This window comes from Ovis canadensis, chromosome 16 (assembly GCF_042477335.2).
Source record: "Ovis canadensis isolate MfBH-ARS-UI-01 breed Bighorn chromosome 16, ARS-UI_OviCan_v2, whole genome shotgun sequence".
In the NCBI taxonomy this organism is placed as follows: domain Eukaryota; kingdom Metazoa; phylum Chordata; class Mammalia; order Artiodactyla; family Bovidae; genus Ovis; species Ovis canadensis.
In genome coordinates, this window is record NC_091260.1 from 53364313 (window position 1) to 53379939 (window position 15627).

The 15627-nt window shown below is 41.2% G+C and overlaps 1 protein-coding gene across 1 annotated transcript in view; it reads left to right on the forward strand.

The window, feature by feature from the left end:
* Positions 1-15627, forward strand: part of ADAMTS12 (ADAM metallopeptidase with thrombospondin type 1 motif 12) — a 407364-nt gene that overhangs the window by 246997 nt on the left and 144740 nt on the right. Inside the window, exons 10-12 of the mRNA XM_069555948.1 lie at positions 1092-1184; positions 3083-3228; positions 5596-5765. Of these exons, the coding sequence (XP_069412049.1) occupies positions 1092-1184; positions 3083-3228; positions 5596-5765 (409 nt within the window). The remainder of the gene's footprint in view (positions 1-1091; positions 1185-3082; positions 3229-5595; positions 5766-15627) is intronic.

Sequence of the window (15627 nt, forward strand, 5' to 3'; positions counted from 1 at the left end):
ATCCCTGAAGTTGCTCCCTTTCCTAAATTTCCTGTCTGGTTGCTGAGCACCTCCAGAGGCCAAGGTAGGAATAAGATTTATCCCTTATTCATTCTTCTCTATTTTCAACATATAAGTGAAAAGTCAAGCCCTGGTATTTAACCTGCGATGGAATCTGTGGCTCTGTCCTGTCTCTTCATTCTTATTACTGCTCTCCTGATTCCATTTCTCATTACCTCTCCTTACTATTACCTTTGAACTATTTGATCCAGAGATCAAATTGCCAATAGTCATTGGATCATAGAAAAAGCAAAGAATTCCAGAAAAGCACCTATTTCTGCTTCATTAACTATGCTAAAGCCTTTGACTGTGTGGATCACAATGAACTGGGGAAAATTCTTTTTTTTTTTTCCTTTTAGTTTTTTATTTTTTAAATTTTAAAATCTTTAATTCTTACATGCATTCCCAAACATGAACCCCCCTCCCACCTCCCTCCCCACAACATCTCTCTGGGTCATCCCCATGCACCAGCCCCAAGCATGCTGCACCCTGCGTCAGACATAGACTGGCGATTCAATTCTTACATGATAGTATACATGTTAGAATGCCATTCTCCCAAATCATCCCACCCTCTCCCTCTCCCTCTGAGTCCAAAAGTCCGTTATACACATCTGTGTTTTTTTCCTGTCTTGCATACAGGGTCGTCATTTAAAAGAATGGGTATACTAGACTCCTACCTCCTCTCACCTGTCTCCTGAGAAACCCGTACACAGATCAAGAAGCAACAGTTAGAACCCTTCCTGAGGGCATTGAACAGTGGATATTGTGCCACACAAATAGAAATTCAACTCTTGGCAAATGTATTTATCTCCCATTTCCATATAGCCTAGAATGGCTTACAGCCAACTGTTAATGTATAATAACAATGTTCAGATTTAGTTTAAACTGAGGTTTCTTGAGTGATCATTTCCATCAGTCTTACTCAGTAACAACAGTAGCATTTATTGTGGGTATGTGGATGAACCTATGTAGATGACACCATCATTGTAGAAATGCTTTTGTGCATGTTTTGAAAAATACAAAAAAGCTCAGTCTCGTGTTTGTTTTTCCAGAATGTTTGCCAGACACTGTGGTGCTCGGTGAAGGGCTTTTGTCGCTCCAAGTTGGACGCTGCTGCAGATGGGACTCAGTGTGGTGAGAAGAAGGTGAGGTGTCAGTGGGGTGCCAGGCTGAGGAAGGAAGGTGGGGATAGGGGGCTTATGTTCTTGGGCAGAGCTGGGGAGGAGGCCCTGGAGAGGAGCTGTTTCTGGGTGAATGGGGATCATCATATAGTCAGACTTGCCAGAGGAAAGGACTCCAATTCCACTGTTCCTCTTGAGCCTGCACTTGGGACAGGTAATTAGGGAGACCGGGCTGAGACCCAAGCCACACTCCAATTACACAACATCTGGCCCACCTTTCCCTGACGAACTTTTGGGGAGTTTGTGATCAGTAACATCTGCTGAGCTTATCATCAACCTTCACTTTAACCTTTTCTCCCACTCCATATTGAACACTGGGGGCTTCCCTGGTGGCTCAGATGGTAAAGAATCTGCCTGCAATGTGGGAGACCTGGGTTTGATCCCTGGGTCTGGAAGATCCCCTGAAGAAGGGAATGGCAGCTCACTCCAGTATTCTTGCCTGGGAAATACTGTGAACAGAGGAGCCTGATGGGCTACAGACCATGGGGTTGCAAAATTTCAGACATGACTGAGTGACTAACACTTTCACTTTCGTACTGAACATTGAGGACAAGTCAGTGGCTTCTTCTTTCCAAAGATGTTGATTTCAGACCATATGTTATCTTCTTGCTCATCATCTGCATGTGTGCATGCTCAGTTGCTTCAGTTGTGTCTGACTGTTTGTGACCCCATGGACTGTAGCCCTCCAGGCTCCTCTGTCTATGGGATTCTCCAGGCAAGCATATTGGAGTGAGTTGCTATGCCCTCCTCCGGGAGATCTTCCCAATGCAGGGATTGAACCTGTATCTCCTGCAGTGGCAAGTGAGTTCTTTACCCACTGAGCCTCCTGGGAAGCCTGTTCATCATCTGACATGACTGCATTTCTTAAAGTCCTACCCATACCCAAGAACTCAGAGATGTTAGATGTCCAGACTACCTGAAGACAAGGTAATACATGCTGTTCAAGAGCACAGTTTGGGTTTGTGTGGGCCTAGGATTTATGTGTTTAGTGGGTATCTTCATGTAGCTTGAGTATGTCACGACTCATCATTAAGATCATAGAGCTTGATCAAAATCCACGGTCACTAGAAATAATGAGGAAGAGAAGGCAAGCAGATGAAACACACCCAGATCCTCTGTGAAATGTGGCCATTTCTAACAACCAGTTTGCATTTCTTGTTTCCCTTTTCGTGTGTTCACCCTCCTAAACTGATAGTTGTTGAGAGAGTCCCTTGAAGAGGGAGAGAATGGAGTTTTTCCGGAGCCACTTGAAATACTGGAACTGGAAACAATGCAAAGAGTTATAGGAGAGCAGAAATTTTTCTTGATATTAGAAAGAACTGCCACTTCTGTAACAACTTGGGTTTTTCAGCAACGAGCAGATTTTTTACAGAGGGGATGAGTTATCTGTTGCAAACATTAAATACCCATAGAGGCTGTAGAGGAGTGCTGTCCTGGTGCCAGTCTACAAAATGTTTGTTATGGTTCTCAACAAGAAGCTTGCATCAGAAAGTAAATCAATTATATTACTGAACAGCTATGTTACTAAGCATACTCAGCTGACATGCTTTCCATAGCAAGATTTTCTTAATAAAGGAAGCTAACATTCTGGCATGCAAGTCTGCCAGTCACACTTCGAGTCATACTCCCTTCACTGCAACTAGGCACATAACATTCCCTTTAATTCCTGAAATTCTCTGATTCTAAAACCCAAGACTCTCAAGGGAAATTCTTTTATGAGATGCTCTTTGTTCTGCATCTGATGTGTGACTGTAGGAAGTCTGCTTGATCAGGAAGAACTGGGTTCAGGCTGCGAGGGTTCCTGAGTCACCTTGTTACGGAACCTTTCTGACATACGCATCTCCTGTCTCTTCTGTTTTCAGTGGTGTATGGCTGGCAAGTGTATCACAGTGGGCAAAAAACCAGAGAGCATTCCTGGAGGCTGGGGCCGCTGGTCACCCTGGTCCCACTGTTCCAGGACCTGTGGGGCTGGAGCCCAGAGTGCAGAGAGGCTCTGCAACAACCCTGAGTGAGTCAAGTCAAAGATGTTTTCCTTCCTTCCTTGAGCACTGGGAGACCAGTTGTGGATGGGGTGATGTCAGTGACCCCAGGGCTCTCCAAGGAAACTAAGTAGGTTCCCAGAGACAAAGAGAGCCAGAAGGAAGACTCATAGAGCATGAAGAAAAAGGTTTTTTTATTTCTTGCTTTGTCTCATTTTGGCTTGGTACTGGATTCAAACTTAGGTAACTAAACTGATACCATCATTTGGAGAAATAAGCAAAAAATTTTTAAAAGTACAATCCATGTGAAAGTCTCTAGAAGATAATACAATTAAGTCCTTTTAAATAACCCTATTCCATCAGTGAGGATTATCACACCCAGTTTTACTGACAAGACGCAGCTTTCTTTCCATTATAATGAATGTATAATTTTATAAAAATAGTTTTCTTCTCTTGGGTAACCAATTATATATAGCTTGGCACATTTTTTGAGGATGATTATTTTTAATGTTTTGAATAAGAATTATGTAAACCTCAGAGTTCTGTATTAGCCTGTTAAGGATTTCATAGAAGTTATTTCACAAGTTACTTTCAAATTTTTAATCAAATTGCTTAATTTTTTTATATTTTAAGTTTGTATAATGATATTTTATGTGAAATATTCTGTTTTCTTGATTTCCAAATATATATATTACATTCTTAATTTCATTTTTTTTACTGGTATACTAGTTCCTAAGTATAATTTTTTAGCAATGTACATATGACTCCTATAAGTAGAAAATGTTTTAAACTTCTTTTATCTAAATTGACATTAGTCTGTGTTGAACAGTAAGAGTCACATATTTTAAAAGGCAAATGATATATATTAAAACAATTCCATCAGTATCTCAGTTCTAAATCTTACCTCCTTTTTATTATAAATATATTACTGTGTGTGTATATATATAGATATATGCATGTATATATACACATATAAACTGTATATATAATTATATATGTAATTTCTCCTAAAGGTTAATAAGTTAATATCAATGAATAACTCAACACACTAACTACGACATAAATTTGTCAGTAAATGGTAGTTACTGTGACATCTTTATCATTTCCCATGCCTATAATTAAGTGTACATCTGAGGGATTTGGGCAAAATTGTTTTGAAATCTTATTTTTTGTTAAAACACCAGGTTCCTGTGGCTTCAAAAATTTAAAATCAAGAATTTCTTATAGAATTTTTTTACAGAAAATCTTTATTTTATAGTTTGTTTCAATGTGATCAGAAAAACTGTTTCCATTCTTGTAATCAGGAAATACAGGCAATTTGCTCCAGGATCTGTGGTCAGTGCTGTGTATCAGCCACTGCCAGTCCTTAGCCTTCTTGGGATGATAGTCAGCAATCCGTGGTTGTCAGAAAAGAGATATTCCTGTTGAGGAAATGAAAGATGATCCCCTAACTTGGCTTGAGGGGAAAAAAATGGTCCTAACTCCCATCTCAGAGGCTACAGTTTGTCATAGAGTCTCCTTGGATGACTCCATAGAGTGATCATATCTGATCTCAGTAGCTGGTTTGCCTAAGTTCATTGAGAAGGTCAATACAAATACAGTCACAGATTCAGGTCAGTGCCTGACCACCATATGCTGACACTATATCCTTGATTTATATTGGTCAGCTGTCTAGTGAGAACCCAGCAGGGCTTGGCTCAGAAACAGCTCTTAGATGGAAATGAATTGGAGAGCTGCCAAGTCGTAGAGTATCACTTCATCATCACAAATAGGAAACCACCAGCCTAGCCTCAACTGTGAAGTACAATGCTTAGTCCTGCCTACAGGGAACCGATGAATGTGAACTGCCTTGGTTAAATAATTATCTTTGGGTGTGATAAGTGTAGAAAGTGCCTTCAGCTGGATAACAAAATGTTATCCAGAGGAGAAAGAGATTACTTCTGGCAGGAATTCAGATAGAATTCATGATGGAGATGGAAATAACAGTTATTTGGCTTTAAAGGATGGGCAGCATGTAGACATTTAGAGAAGAGTGGAAATCTAGAAGCACAGGGGGGAAAAAAGCAAACAAGTCAGCTGGTATCGTGGGAGCAGTGTGCAAATGTTCTCATTTGGAAGAAAACGTGTTCAGGTGAGGTAAGTCAGGATCATGATGGCCTTGAATGTCATCATGCTTAAGAGGCTGGACTGTATCTTATGGTCACAGGATGCCATTATAGGTTTTTCAACAGGAAACTAAAATAACGAAGGTAATCATAACAGTTAGCCAGAGAAGAATGTGTACAGTAGATAAAAGAGAAAAGACAGAAATGGAGATAAGGAGGGACAGAGCATTTTTAACATAAAATACTGGCCTTTAAGGAAATTAGAGAACAATTTGTGTGTTTCACGTGTAGACCAAAGTTCGGAGGGAAGTACTGCACTGGAGAGAGAAAACGCTATCGCTTGTGCAACGTCCACCCCTGTCGCCCGGACACACCCACCTTTCGGCAGATGCAGTGCAGCGAGTTTGACACTGTTCCCTACAGGAATGAATTCTACCACTGGTTTCCGGTTTTTAATCCAGGTAAGGAGCTGTAATGGAATATTCCAAATCGACGGCCACAGCCATTATCAGAAAGCGTTTATCTGTCAGGGTACTATGATGCAGTACAGAGAAAAAAGGAGAGTTGTGTCATCAAGAGTTTTATATTTTAAGAGGTGGAGACACTGACCTGGTTAAGTGAATCTGTAAATGTTGAAGGTGAATATTCCAACTCCCTGCCAAGCTCTGTGGGAGTTAGAAGAGAATTTTATCAAACATGATGACTCACTTCAAAACAGCTGAGGTACAGCTAAGCAATATTTGGGGCTTGTTGGGACACAGGAACTAATCACTGATGGAAGCGCTTATTGATGAGTGTGTGGAACTGAATTTAATTTTGACAGAAACTCAGAAAAGAAGGTCATTATGGGTGTGGAGTAATTTTAAAAAAGTCTTCCAAGGAAGCAGTTGACAATTCTTAAGCATGTGTCATCCTTCTTCTGCAATAAGGAAGGGGAAGGCATTCAAAGTAGAGTCAGCAGTTCCCAGTGAGAGGAGAAAAGCACAAGGCAAGACAAGATGGTAGAAAATGTGAAATAGATCACCAGTTCAGGTTCGATGCATGAGGCAGGGTGCTCAGGACTGGTGCGCTGGGATGACCCTGAGGGATGGGATGGGGAGGGAGGTAGGAGGTAGGGTCAGGATGGGGAATACATGTACACCTATGGCTGATTCATGTGAATATATGGCAAAAACCACCACAATATTGTAAAGCAATTAGCCTCCAATAAAAAAAAAAAAAAAGAATGCACCCAGCATAAAAAAAAAAAAGAAAATGAATGAGAAACTTGATCACAAATGAGTGAGAGCCAGCTCTGAGCCAGAAATCAACATTTTGTACCTGTAGGACAATATGCATGCATGCTAAGTCACTTCAGTCATGTCTGACCCTTTGTGACTCTATGGACTATAGCCTGCCAGGTTTCTCTGTCCATGGGATTTTCCAGACAAGAACAGTGGAGTGGGTTGCCATGCCCTCCTCCAGGGGGAAGAGCCAGTGTCTCTTATGTCTCCTGCACTGGCAAATGGGTTCTTTACCACTAGTGCCACATAAGGGTAAAATGTAAAGTCAAGCCTCTAAAGGATCCACATCAGAGGATGAGGGCATAGTGGAGTTGGATAGTGGAGCAGCAGCCTTGTCAGTGTTTCTCCTGAATCAGCACCAGTGACACATTTTCTTCTGAAAATGAGGAAAAATCATTGACCTTTAACTATAGCATCAAAGAGGATCTGTGCTCTTCATTGTTATTCCAATAGAGAATGAAAGAAAAGATGTTCCTGAGTTAAGGAAATTTGAAACAACATAGTGAAAAGTAGCCACATTTTTGTGTGTGTGTGAGATTGTTAGTTTCTGAAATCCAGTATAATAGAACACAAGAGGACTCTCAGGTATCGGCCAATGAATGAAAATTACATATTTGGACTGTTAGGAAAATGATACAGTGAATTGATTTTGAAAAAAAAGTGCTTTTCCTATTTTGTGTCTCCAAAATACCCTGATGGCTGTTGGTTGTCATGGGCAACATCTGCTCCTTGTCTCCCATTGTTTAGTATCATTCATGCTCTAGAGGAGTGAGTCATTTGGTTTTTGGTACAATTTTACTTCCTGATCTAAGCACCTGAATACAGAAAAGCTCTTGTATATACTCATGTGGGTGCAAAAAAAAAAAAAAAAGTGATGAAACGTATAGCCAGTTGGTGCTACCTATACCTGTATTTTGGAAATTCTGCTTTGTTAGAACTAGAGACCCTGAATGAGAAGAGCTAAAATGGCATAGCTGCCTCAGTGTTGTGACAGGTGCTTAGTTTGTAGTCCCCACACCTGCCAGATTCAGGGTTGGATTTGTGTCTGTTGGACTCTGATGGCTCAAGTAGCCGGATTTAAAAAAAAAAGATTTGGTTCTGCTTAACTTTTCACTGATTTATAAGCAATGATTGTGTGCAGACATCACTTTGCTGACAAAGGTCTGTATAGTCAAAACTATGGTTTTTCTAGTAGTCATGTATGTATGTGAGAGTTAAACCATAAAGAAGGCTGAGCGCTGAAGCATTGATACTTTTGAACTGTGGTGCTGGAGAAGACTCTTGAGAGTCTCTTGGGCAGCAAGGAGATCAAACCAGTCAATCCTGAAGGAAATCAGTCCTGATTATTCATTGGAAGGACTGATGCTGAATCTCCTCTACTTTGGCCACCTGATGTGAAGAGCCTCCTCACTGGAAAAGACCCTGATGCTGGGAAAGATTAAGGGCAGGAGGAGACGGGGATGACAGAAGATGAGGTGGTTGGATGGCATCACTGACTCAATGGACATGAGTCTGAGCAAACTCAGGGAGATAGTGACGGACAGGGAAGTCTAGGGTGCTGCAGTTCATGGAGTCACAAAGAACTGGACACAACTTAGTGTTGAACAGCAACAAATTGCGTGCCTCCTTTTGGCATAACATAGCAATAGATATTAAAGAAATGAAAGTTATAAAAGTAGACACAGATTTCATTCACTTTTGGAGTGATTGTTTTGCATCTGTAACTGGTTTGAGACTGTGTATACCATGTGAGGGAATTATACTGAGTGCCATCTGCTGAATTCGTCTGCCTGGGCTGTAAGCCTCCATTCTCCATCTTTTATAACTCTCATTTCTTTAGTATCTACTGCTATGTTATGCAAAAAGGAGGCACGCAATTTGTTGCTGTTCAACACTAAGTTGTGTCCAGTTCTTTGTGACTCCATGAACTGCAGCACCCTAGACTTCCCTGTCCGTCACTATCTCCCTGAGTTTGCTCAGACTCATGTCCATTGAGTCAGTGATGCCATCCAACCACCTCATCTTCTGTCATCCCCTTCTCCTCCTGCCCTTAATCTTTCCCAGCATCAGGGTCTTTTCCAATGAGGAGGCTCCTGTGATATTATTTGAGCTCTAAACTGAGTAGCTACCACCTTGACCAACACACTGACTTCTGTCCCCCCATCAAACTCTGTACTACAGAGTTGCTATTAGTTGCTTAGTTGATGGGTATCCTTGGTGATAACAATGTGTTCATGACAACAGCTCTGTGCAGAGCACTTGATCTGTGCCAGGCAGTGAGTACTTTATACCTTCCCAGGCTTCCCTTAAAAGCTACCAGAGGATAATGTACAGCAGAGTTTTGGCAGATTTGCTAAGCAGCCAATGGCAGAAGAACCATCATAGATTCAAACATTTGGAATAAGCATAAAGACTCCATCAAACCTTTTAGTTTTCAAATTCAATTCCAGGGCTTCCAAAAATGTTTGAGTCTAATTTCATTTTTCTAAAAAATCAATTTAATTGAAAAATTAGTTTTAAAAAATGCAGTAAGGAATAATGGTTACATTCAAAAAATAGTATATGTTGTTTTAACATATTGAAAACCATCAGTATATTAACTTATACATATTAATTTGGTTTTCTACAGACCTTAGAATAAAAGTCTCTCATCAACACAATTCAATTGAGAAATATCCTGAGATTACAGATCAAGTTGTTTTAAACTGTTATCATATCATTTACAGCCGTTTGTGTGAGTCAAGATTGTTCAATGCTATGCAAACAAATAAAAGTTGACACTAATGGTAAAGAACCCACCTGCCAATGCAGGAGACTTAAGAGACTTGAGTTCTTTCCCTGGGTTGAGAAGGTCCCCTGGAGGAGGGCATGGCAACCCACTCCAGTATTCTTGCCTAGAGAATCCCCACCCATGGACAGAGGAGCCTGGCGGGCTATGGTCCATAGGTTCGCAGAGTCAGACATGACTGAAGCAACTTCATGCATGTGCAAACAAACAAAAAAACCCATAGAAAAAAATTAGGTGCTGCAACCATATAAGTCTGTAACTGCCATCTGTAAACTTGATTTCAGATTTTTCTGTTCATCTTAATAGTTTCTTTGGATCCCACTGAACTATTCTTAAGCATTATATACTTGAACTTACAAAATTTATGCTTCATAAAATTCTGATTTTTTTATCTGCTTTATTTGCAAGATCTTATTTGAAAAAAGAAAAATAATTCTTCTGCCTAAAGGGTTTGAAAAGGTCTAATTTAGATCAACTTATGTTCTAGTATAGGCATTTTCTTTACCAGCTCTCCTAGCCAGAGAAAAAAGAAAAGGCAGCCAAACTCCCCTGATCACCTTCATGGGAGCACCAGCATGAAGAGATGTGGCTATATGTTTTTTCACTAACCTCCATCCCCATCCTTCAGAGATGAAGAAACTTCGTCACAGAGAGAACAGTAACTTAGTCAGGGTTATAGAGTCTTATATAATAGAGGTGGAACTGAAGAATAAAGTCTGTTTGATTAAGAAGCTTAGATACTTACACTAATTTATGTAGATTCTTAGGGACTTGATTAGCCTATGTTAATCAGAAATATGTTTATATCCTTCATCTTCTATTAGGGGATGGCCAAGACCTTATCTTGGCGCTGTCACTTTCTTGGCATCTCTCTTCCTTTTTTGGATGTTTTTCTCAGCACCTCCAAATAACTCCTCATTAAGGCTAATTTTTTAGTTGTTGCTTCTAAATATCTCAGCCCTAGTAATGCTTTGTGCCAGTGAGGTTTCCAGCCAATGTGGAGGATCTGACATGAGGTCAGACCTCAGTCTGTATCTCCTGAAATAGGATCTTTCAGGAACATACTTAAGGAATTGTTGCAGTTACGTTCCCTAGGAAACAGATTCTGAGATGGATACTAGCATGCAGGAAGTTCAACAGGCGCAGAAGAGGGAAGGAAAAGGGGTTAGGCAGGGACAGAACCCGGGCTACAGTGCAGTCTCAGCTGAGGGCTTCTCCACCCCCATGGGGAGCTCTACAGCTGGAAGGACCTTCAGAGTTGCCACAGTTGGTCATGCACCACAACCACTGAGCCCCATGTGCCACAACAAGAGAAGCCACCACAATGAGAAGCTCGTGAACTGCAACTAGAGAGTAGCTGCCGTAAGAGAGAAAGCTCATTCGTAGCAATGGAGACCCAGTGTTTAAATGAGAATGACACTGTGGTGCGCATCCCAGGAGATCTTCTAGCCAGATGGCTCTCGTTTCACAAACTAGGAATCTGTGGCTTAAGGAGGGAAAATGATGAAATAATAAGGGTGATGTTTGTGGACACCTCAAAACCATTCACAGCCCCCCTCCCCTTTACTTTCCTCTACAGTTGAAAAGAAAAAAGTAGAAGACTTGCTAATCTGTATTCCCAGGAGCCCCAGTTCCAGCCAAAGAGATAAAGAGGGCAGCCTCAGTGGGTCAGCCCTCTGAGAAGGGTTTTAATGGTTTTGACGCAGCTGCCCTCAGCCCCAATCCCATCTTTCTGCCTTTCATTCTTCTCTTGCTGCTTGTCCCTTTGCAACGACGCTCAGACAGCCAAGAGGGAGATAGAAGGGAGATAGCCCCCAAATTTCTGTTATGCGGGGAAAATAAACTGCTGCCCTTTAAAACAAGGCAGCACATTTTTTTTGCTGCTTTACAGAAAAACTTATCACTACCTGATAACGAGAACAGACATCTTCCCTGGTGGCTCAGTTGGTAAAGAATCTGCCTGGAAGGCAGGAGACCCAGGTTCAGTCCCTGCATCAGGGAAGATTCCCTGGAGAAGAGAATAGCTACCCACGCCAGTATTCTTACCTGGAGAATTCTATGGAAAGAGGAGCCTGACAGACTGAGGTCCATGGGTCGCAATGAGTCAGACATGACTGAGCAACTAACACTTTCTTTCAATGAGAAGAGCTTATATTCAACTTATATCATTATTTGTTCTGTACACCTACTTTACTCATATGCATTTTCTTAATTTTAACTCCGTAAGAAAATCCTATGTGGGAATTTAAGTTTTTGACCTAATTTTTATGGGTATGCTAATAGATTTAGAGAATAAATAACTTCTTAAATTCCTACTATACGATAGAGTCAAGAGTTAGCCCAGGCTACACTCTGCAGCCTAAACATTAACCATGAAAACAGAGACGGGGATAAGTCCATTATCTTAAGAACAATGCATTGAATTTTAAATTTTACCTACGGTGATGTTCATGTTTGTTTGTGTGTTTTTTTTTAAGACAGATGATATTATAGCCAAGGGGCTGTGGTGGGAGGAAAAGAGCCCCAGTGACCAGTGACTGCTTGTATTATGACAAATGCTAGGTTTGTTAAACTTATGTCTCTTGCCTTTGAAAATCAATTTTTTTAAACATTTAAGCATTATGACAAAATTATTATGTTTGGTAAACAATTTAAGTTGCCAGTCCAAATTTAGTGTCACAGTTCCTAACCATTTTAAGTAAAAGAACATAAATATACAGCAAACATTACTACATTTAGCCTCATCTAAAACATCAGTGAAGTGGGTTTAATTCGTTTTTAACAATTCTATTCCTATTTTCATGCCTTTCTATGGTTATAGTAGAATATATTAATTTTAACACCTCCTAATGTTTAATATGTATTTTTATATATTAGGAGATTACAACATTACCTTATCAGAAAGTGAAAGCATACTATTTTAGATCAGCCAAAGTTACAGAGTTTTGGTAATTATTTGACTGATTTTGGGTTGGATTTTTGGTCAGGACTTTTTGTTTCATTTTTTCTTCCCCTCAAACTGATCTGAGGCTGGTCTTAAACTGGGCTTCTTTTTTAAGTTAAATGTTTCTTGTTAAAACAATAAAACATTTTAAATTTTGCCTTTTGCTTAAGGTTTAGTATTTCTTAGAATCTAGCAAGAAGCTGCACACACACATCACAGATCTCTTCTGCACGTGCACGTGCCCCACCATCCCATCAGACTTCACTGAGAAGGCACAGGTGAAAAGCAAAAGTCAGTCGTGTCCGACTCTTTGCGACCCCTTGGACTATGCCGCCCATGGGATTCTCCAGGCCAGAATACTGGGGTGGGTATCTTTGCCCTTCTCCAGGGGATCTTCCCAACCCAGGGATCAAACCTAGTTCTCCCACATTGCAGGCAGATTCTTTACCAGCTGAGCCACCAAGGAAGCCCAAGAACACTCAAGTGGGGAGCCTATCCTTTCTCTAGTGGACCTTCCTGACCCAGGAATCAAACCAGGGTTGACATAAGTGCAGATGTACAATTATTAAGAGTTTTAAGACACGAGAACAGAGCTTTCAACCAAGTGTGAGGCCCTGGGTAACTGCGCAGGAGTCACACCCAAGGAGACCTGCCCGTAAATGGATTTTAGAAACTGGATTTTTTTTTAATGGTGAAGCTCAAGTTGCAACCTACTGACGGATCGTGAGATGCCTGCAAACTTTTCCTTGACCTAAGAAGTCATTTGTATCCCTCTTAGCAAGTTTTAGTTTCATTTCTAATAATCACTTCTGCAGGTCATTATCCAAAAACGTTGGGCTGCCCTGTTTCAGCAGAATTGAAAATGCAGCCTTCGATTCAGAGAGTACATTCAGTTCCCTCAGCTTCCTTTGGGAGGATTTATCAGACAGGGTGAGGGCAGAGCTCACCAGTCTATTAGTTTTGGAGTTTTCACTCAGCTGAACTGTAAATGCACAGAAAAGCTGGAGGGGAAACACCACATGAGCTGGACGAAAAGGATGTGTGAGGAAAGATGAGTGTACCTAAGGTGGTAAAACACTCTACTCGGGATATTGTGGAAGAAGTGAGTTAGGTTTCTAGTACAGACTCTCTGATGGTTGTGGTGACCTTTGAGAACTAAGATTATCCGTTGCTCCTCTTATCCTTTTGTGCAGGGCCCTGTGTCACAGGCCCACCTGATGACATTACTCAGAACACCGTGACAGACAGAGGCCAGAGGAAAGGGCAGGGAAACAGGACTCCAGGGCTGCCCTGAAAACTGCCTCAGAACCCTGAGCCTTTAATTCACAATGGCTGCTTTCAAGTACAGGTTCCTTCTGGCCTTGGGCACGCCGATGGGTCATAGGTGCGCAGGTTCTGGGAGTCACAGCAGCGGGTCTGTGTTTTACTCTCGCTTTTAGCACAGATTATTTACTAGGTATTCTTAGACTCCATAGTGCATGCTCAGTTGTCCAACTCTTTGTGTCCCCATGAACTGTAGCCCTCCAGGCTCCTCTGTCCATGGGATTTCCCAAGCAAGAATACTGGAGTGGGTTGCCATTTCCTCCTCCAGAGGATCTTTCTGACCCATGGATCAAACCCTTATCTCCTGCAGCACCTGCATTGCAGGCAGATTCTTTACCACTAAGCCACCAGGGAAGCCCTAAGATTCCATAGGCCAATGAACTTATGTTCCATAGAAATCTATGTTTCTTCCTTGCAGTGTACTTCAGTTAGCCTGTCTAACCATAAACGATGTGCTAATCCAGTATCACAGAAGGAAGATGAAAGGAAATCTTGAAATGAGGGCCTTTCTTCATGGATTGAGACCTTCCCCATTGTCTTGATTGAGGGCCAAGATATTATTTATAAAGAAATATATGCTTCTTATTTAAAAATGCAAGCATATATAATAAAATGAAATAAAAATGAATTCTTCTTAGCCCAGCACACTTGTTCCTCAGAGGCAAGCATTGTTAACAGCAGATTTCCATTTAAACACAAATGGACTCATATTTTGCCAGTTCTGCTAGTTTTCCACTCATGGAGTGGAACACTATTACCTTATTCCTCTTAGTGACTGCATTAGCCTTCTGTTACGTAAATACAGCTTAATTGATATGTCTGTTTCTTCCTGGATAAACAGCTGCCATGAACATCCTTGACCTCTGTCATTAAGTTCAAGGTTCTTTTTTTTTTTTTTAACTTTACAATACTGTATTGGTTTTGCCATATATTGACATGAATCCACCACAGGTGTACATGAGTTCCCAACCCTGAGCCCTTCTCCCACCTGGGTCACTCCAGTGCACCAGCCCCAAGCATCCTGTATCCTGTATTGAACCTAGACTAGCGATTCATTTCTTACATGATAGTATACATGTTTCAATGCCATTCTCCCAAATCATCCCACCCTCTCCCTCTCCCACAGAGTCCAAAAGTCTGTTCTTTACATCTGTATCTCTTTTGCTGTCTTGCATACAGGGTTATCATTTCCATTCTTCTAAATTCCATATATATGTGTTAGTATACTGTATTGGTGTTTTTCTTTCTGGCTTACTTCACTCTGTACAATCGGCTCCAGTTTCATCCACCTCATTAGAACTGATTCACATGTATTCTTTTTAATGGCTGTGAAATACTCCATTGTGTATATGTACCACAGCTTTCTTATCCATTCTTCTGCTGATGGACATCTAGGTTGCTTCCATGTCCTGGCTATTATAAACAGTGCTGTGATGAACGTTGGGGTACATGTGTCTCTTTCAATTCTGGTTTCCTTGGTGTGTATGTGCAGCAGTGGGATTGCTGGGTCATATAGTTTTTAAAATTTACTTTTGGTTGTGCTGGGTCTTTGTTGCTACGTGGGCTTTCTCTAGTTGCAGAGAGGGGAGTGCTAGTCTTTGTTATATTGGTGGGCTTCTCACTGTAGTGACTTCTCCTGTTCCTGAGCACAGGCTCTAAGACATGCAGCCCTCATTAGTTGTGGCGCCTGGGCCCGGTTGACCAGGGTGTTGGGATCTTCCCGGATCAGAGATCAAAGCCGTGTCCCTTGCATTGGCAGGCAAATTCTTACCCACTGGACTACCAGGGAAGCCCCTCAAGGCTCATTTTTATGACTGAGTGGATGATCTCTCAGGATGGAGTTGATCTGTTTGCCACTCTGTCCAGAAGTTTCTCCCTAACAGTGTTGATCACTGCCACAGCTGTTACTAAGTACTCATGGGTTAAGAGCCTTTTCTGAGTGTGATAATCTACTAGTATTCACTGGGAAAGGTTAATGGTAATCA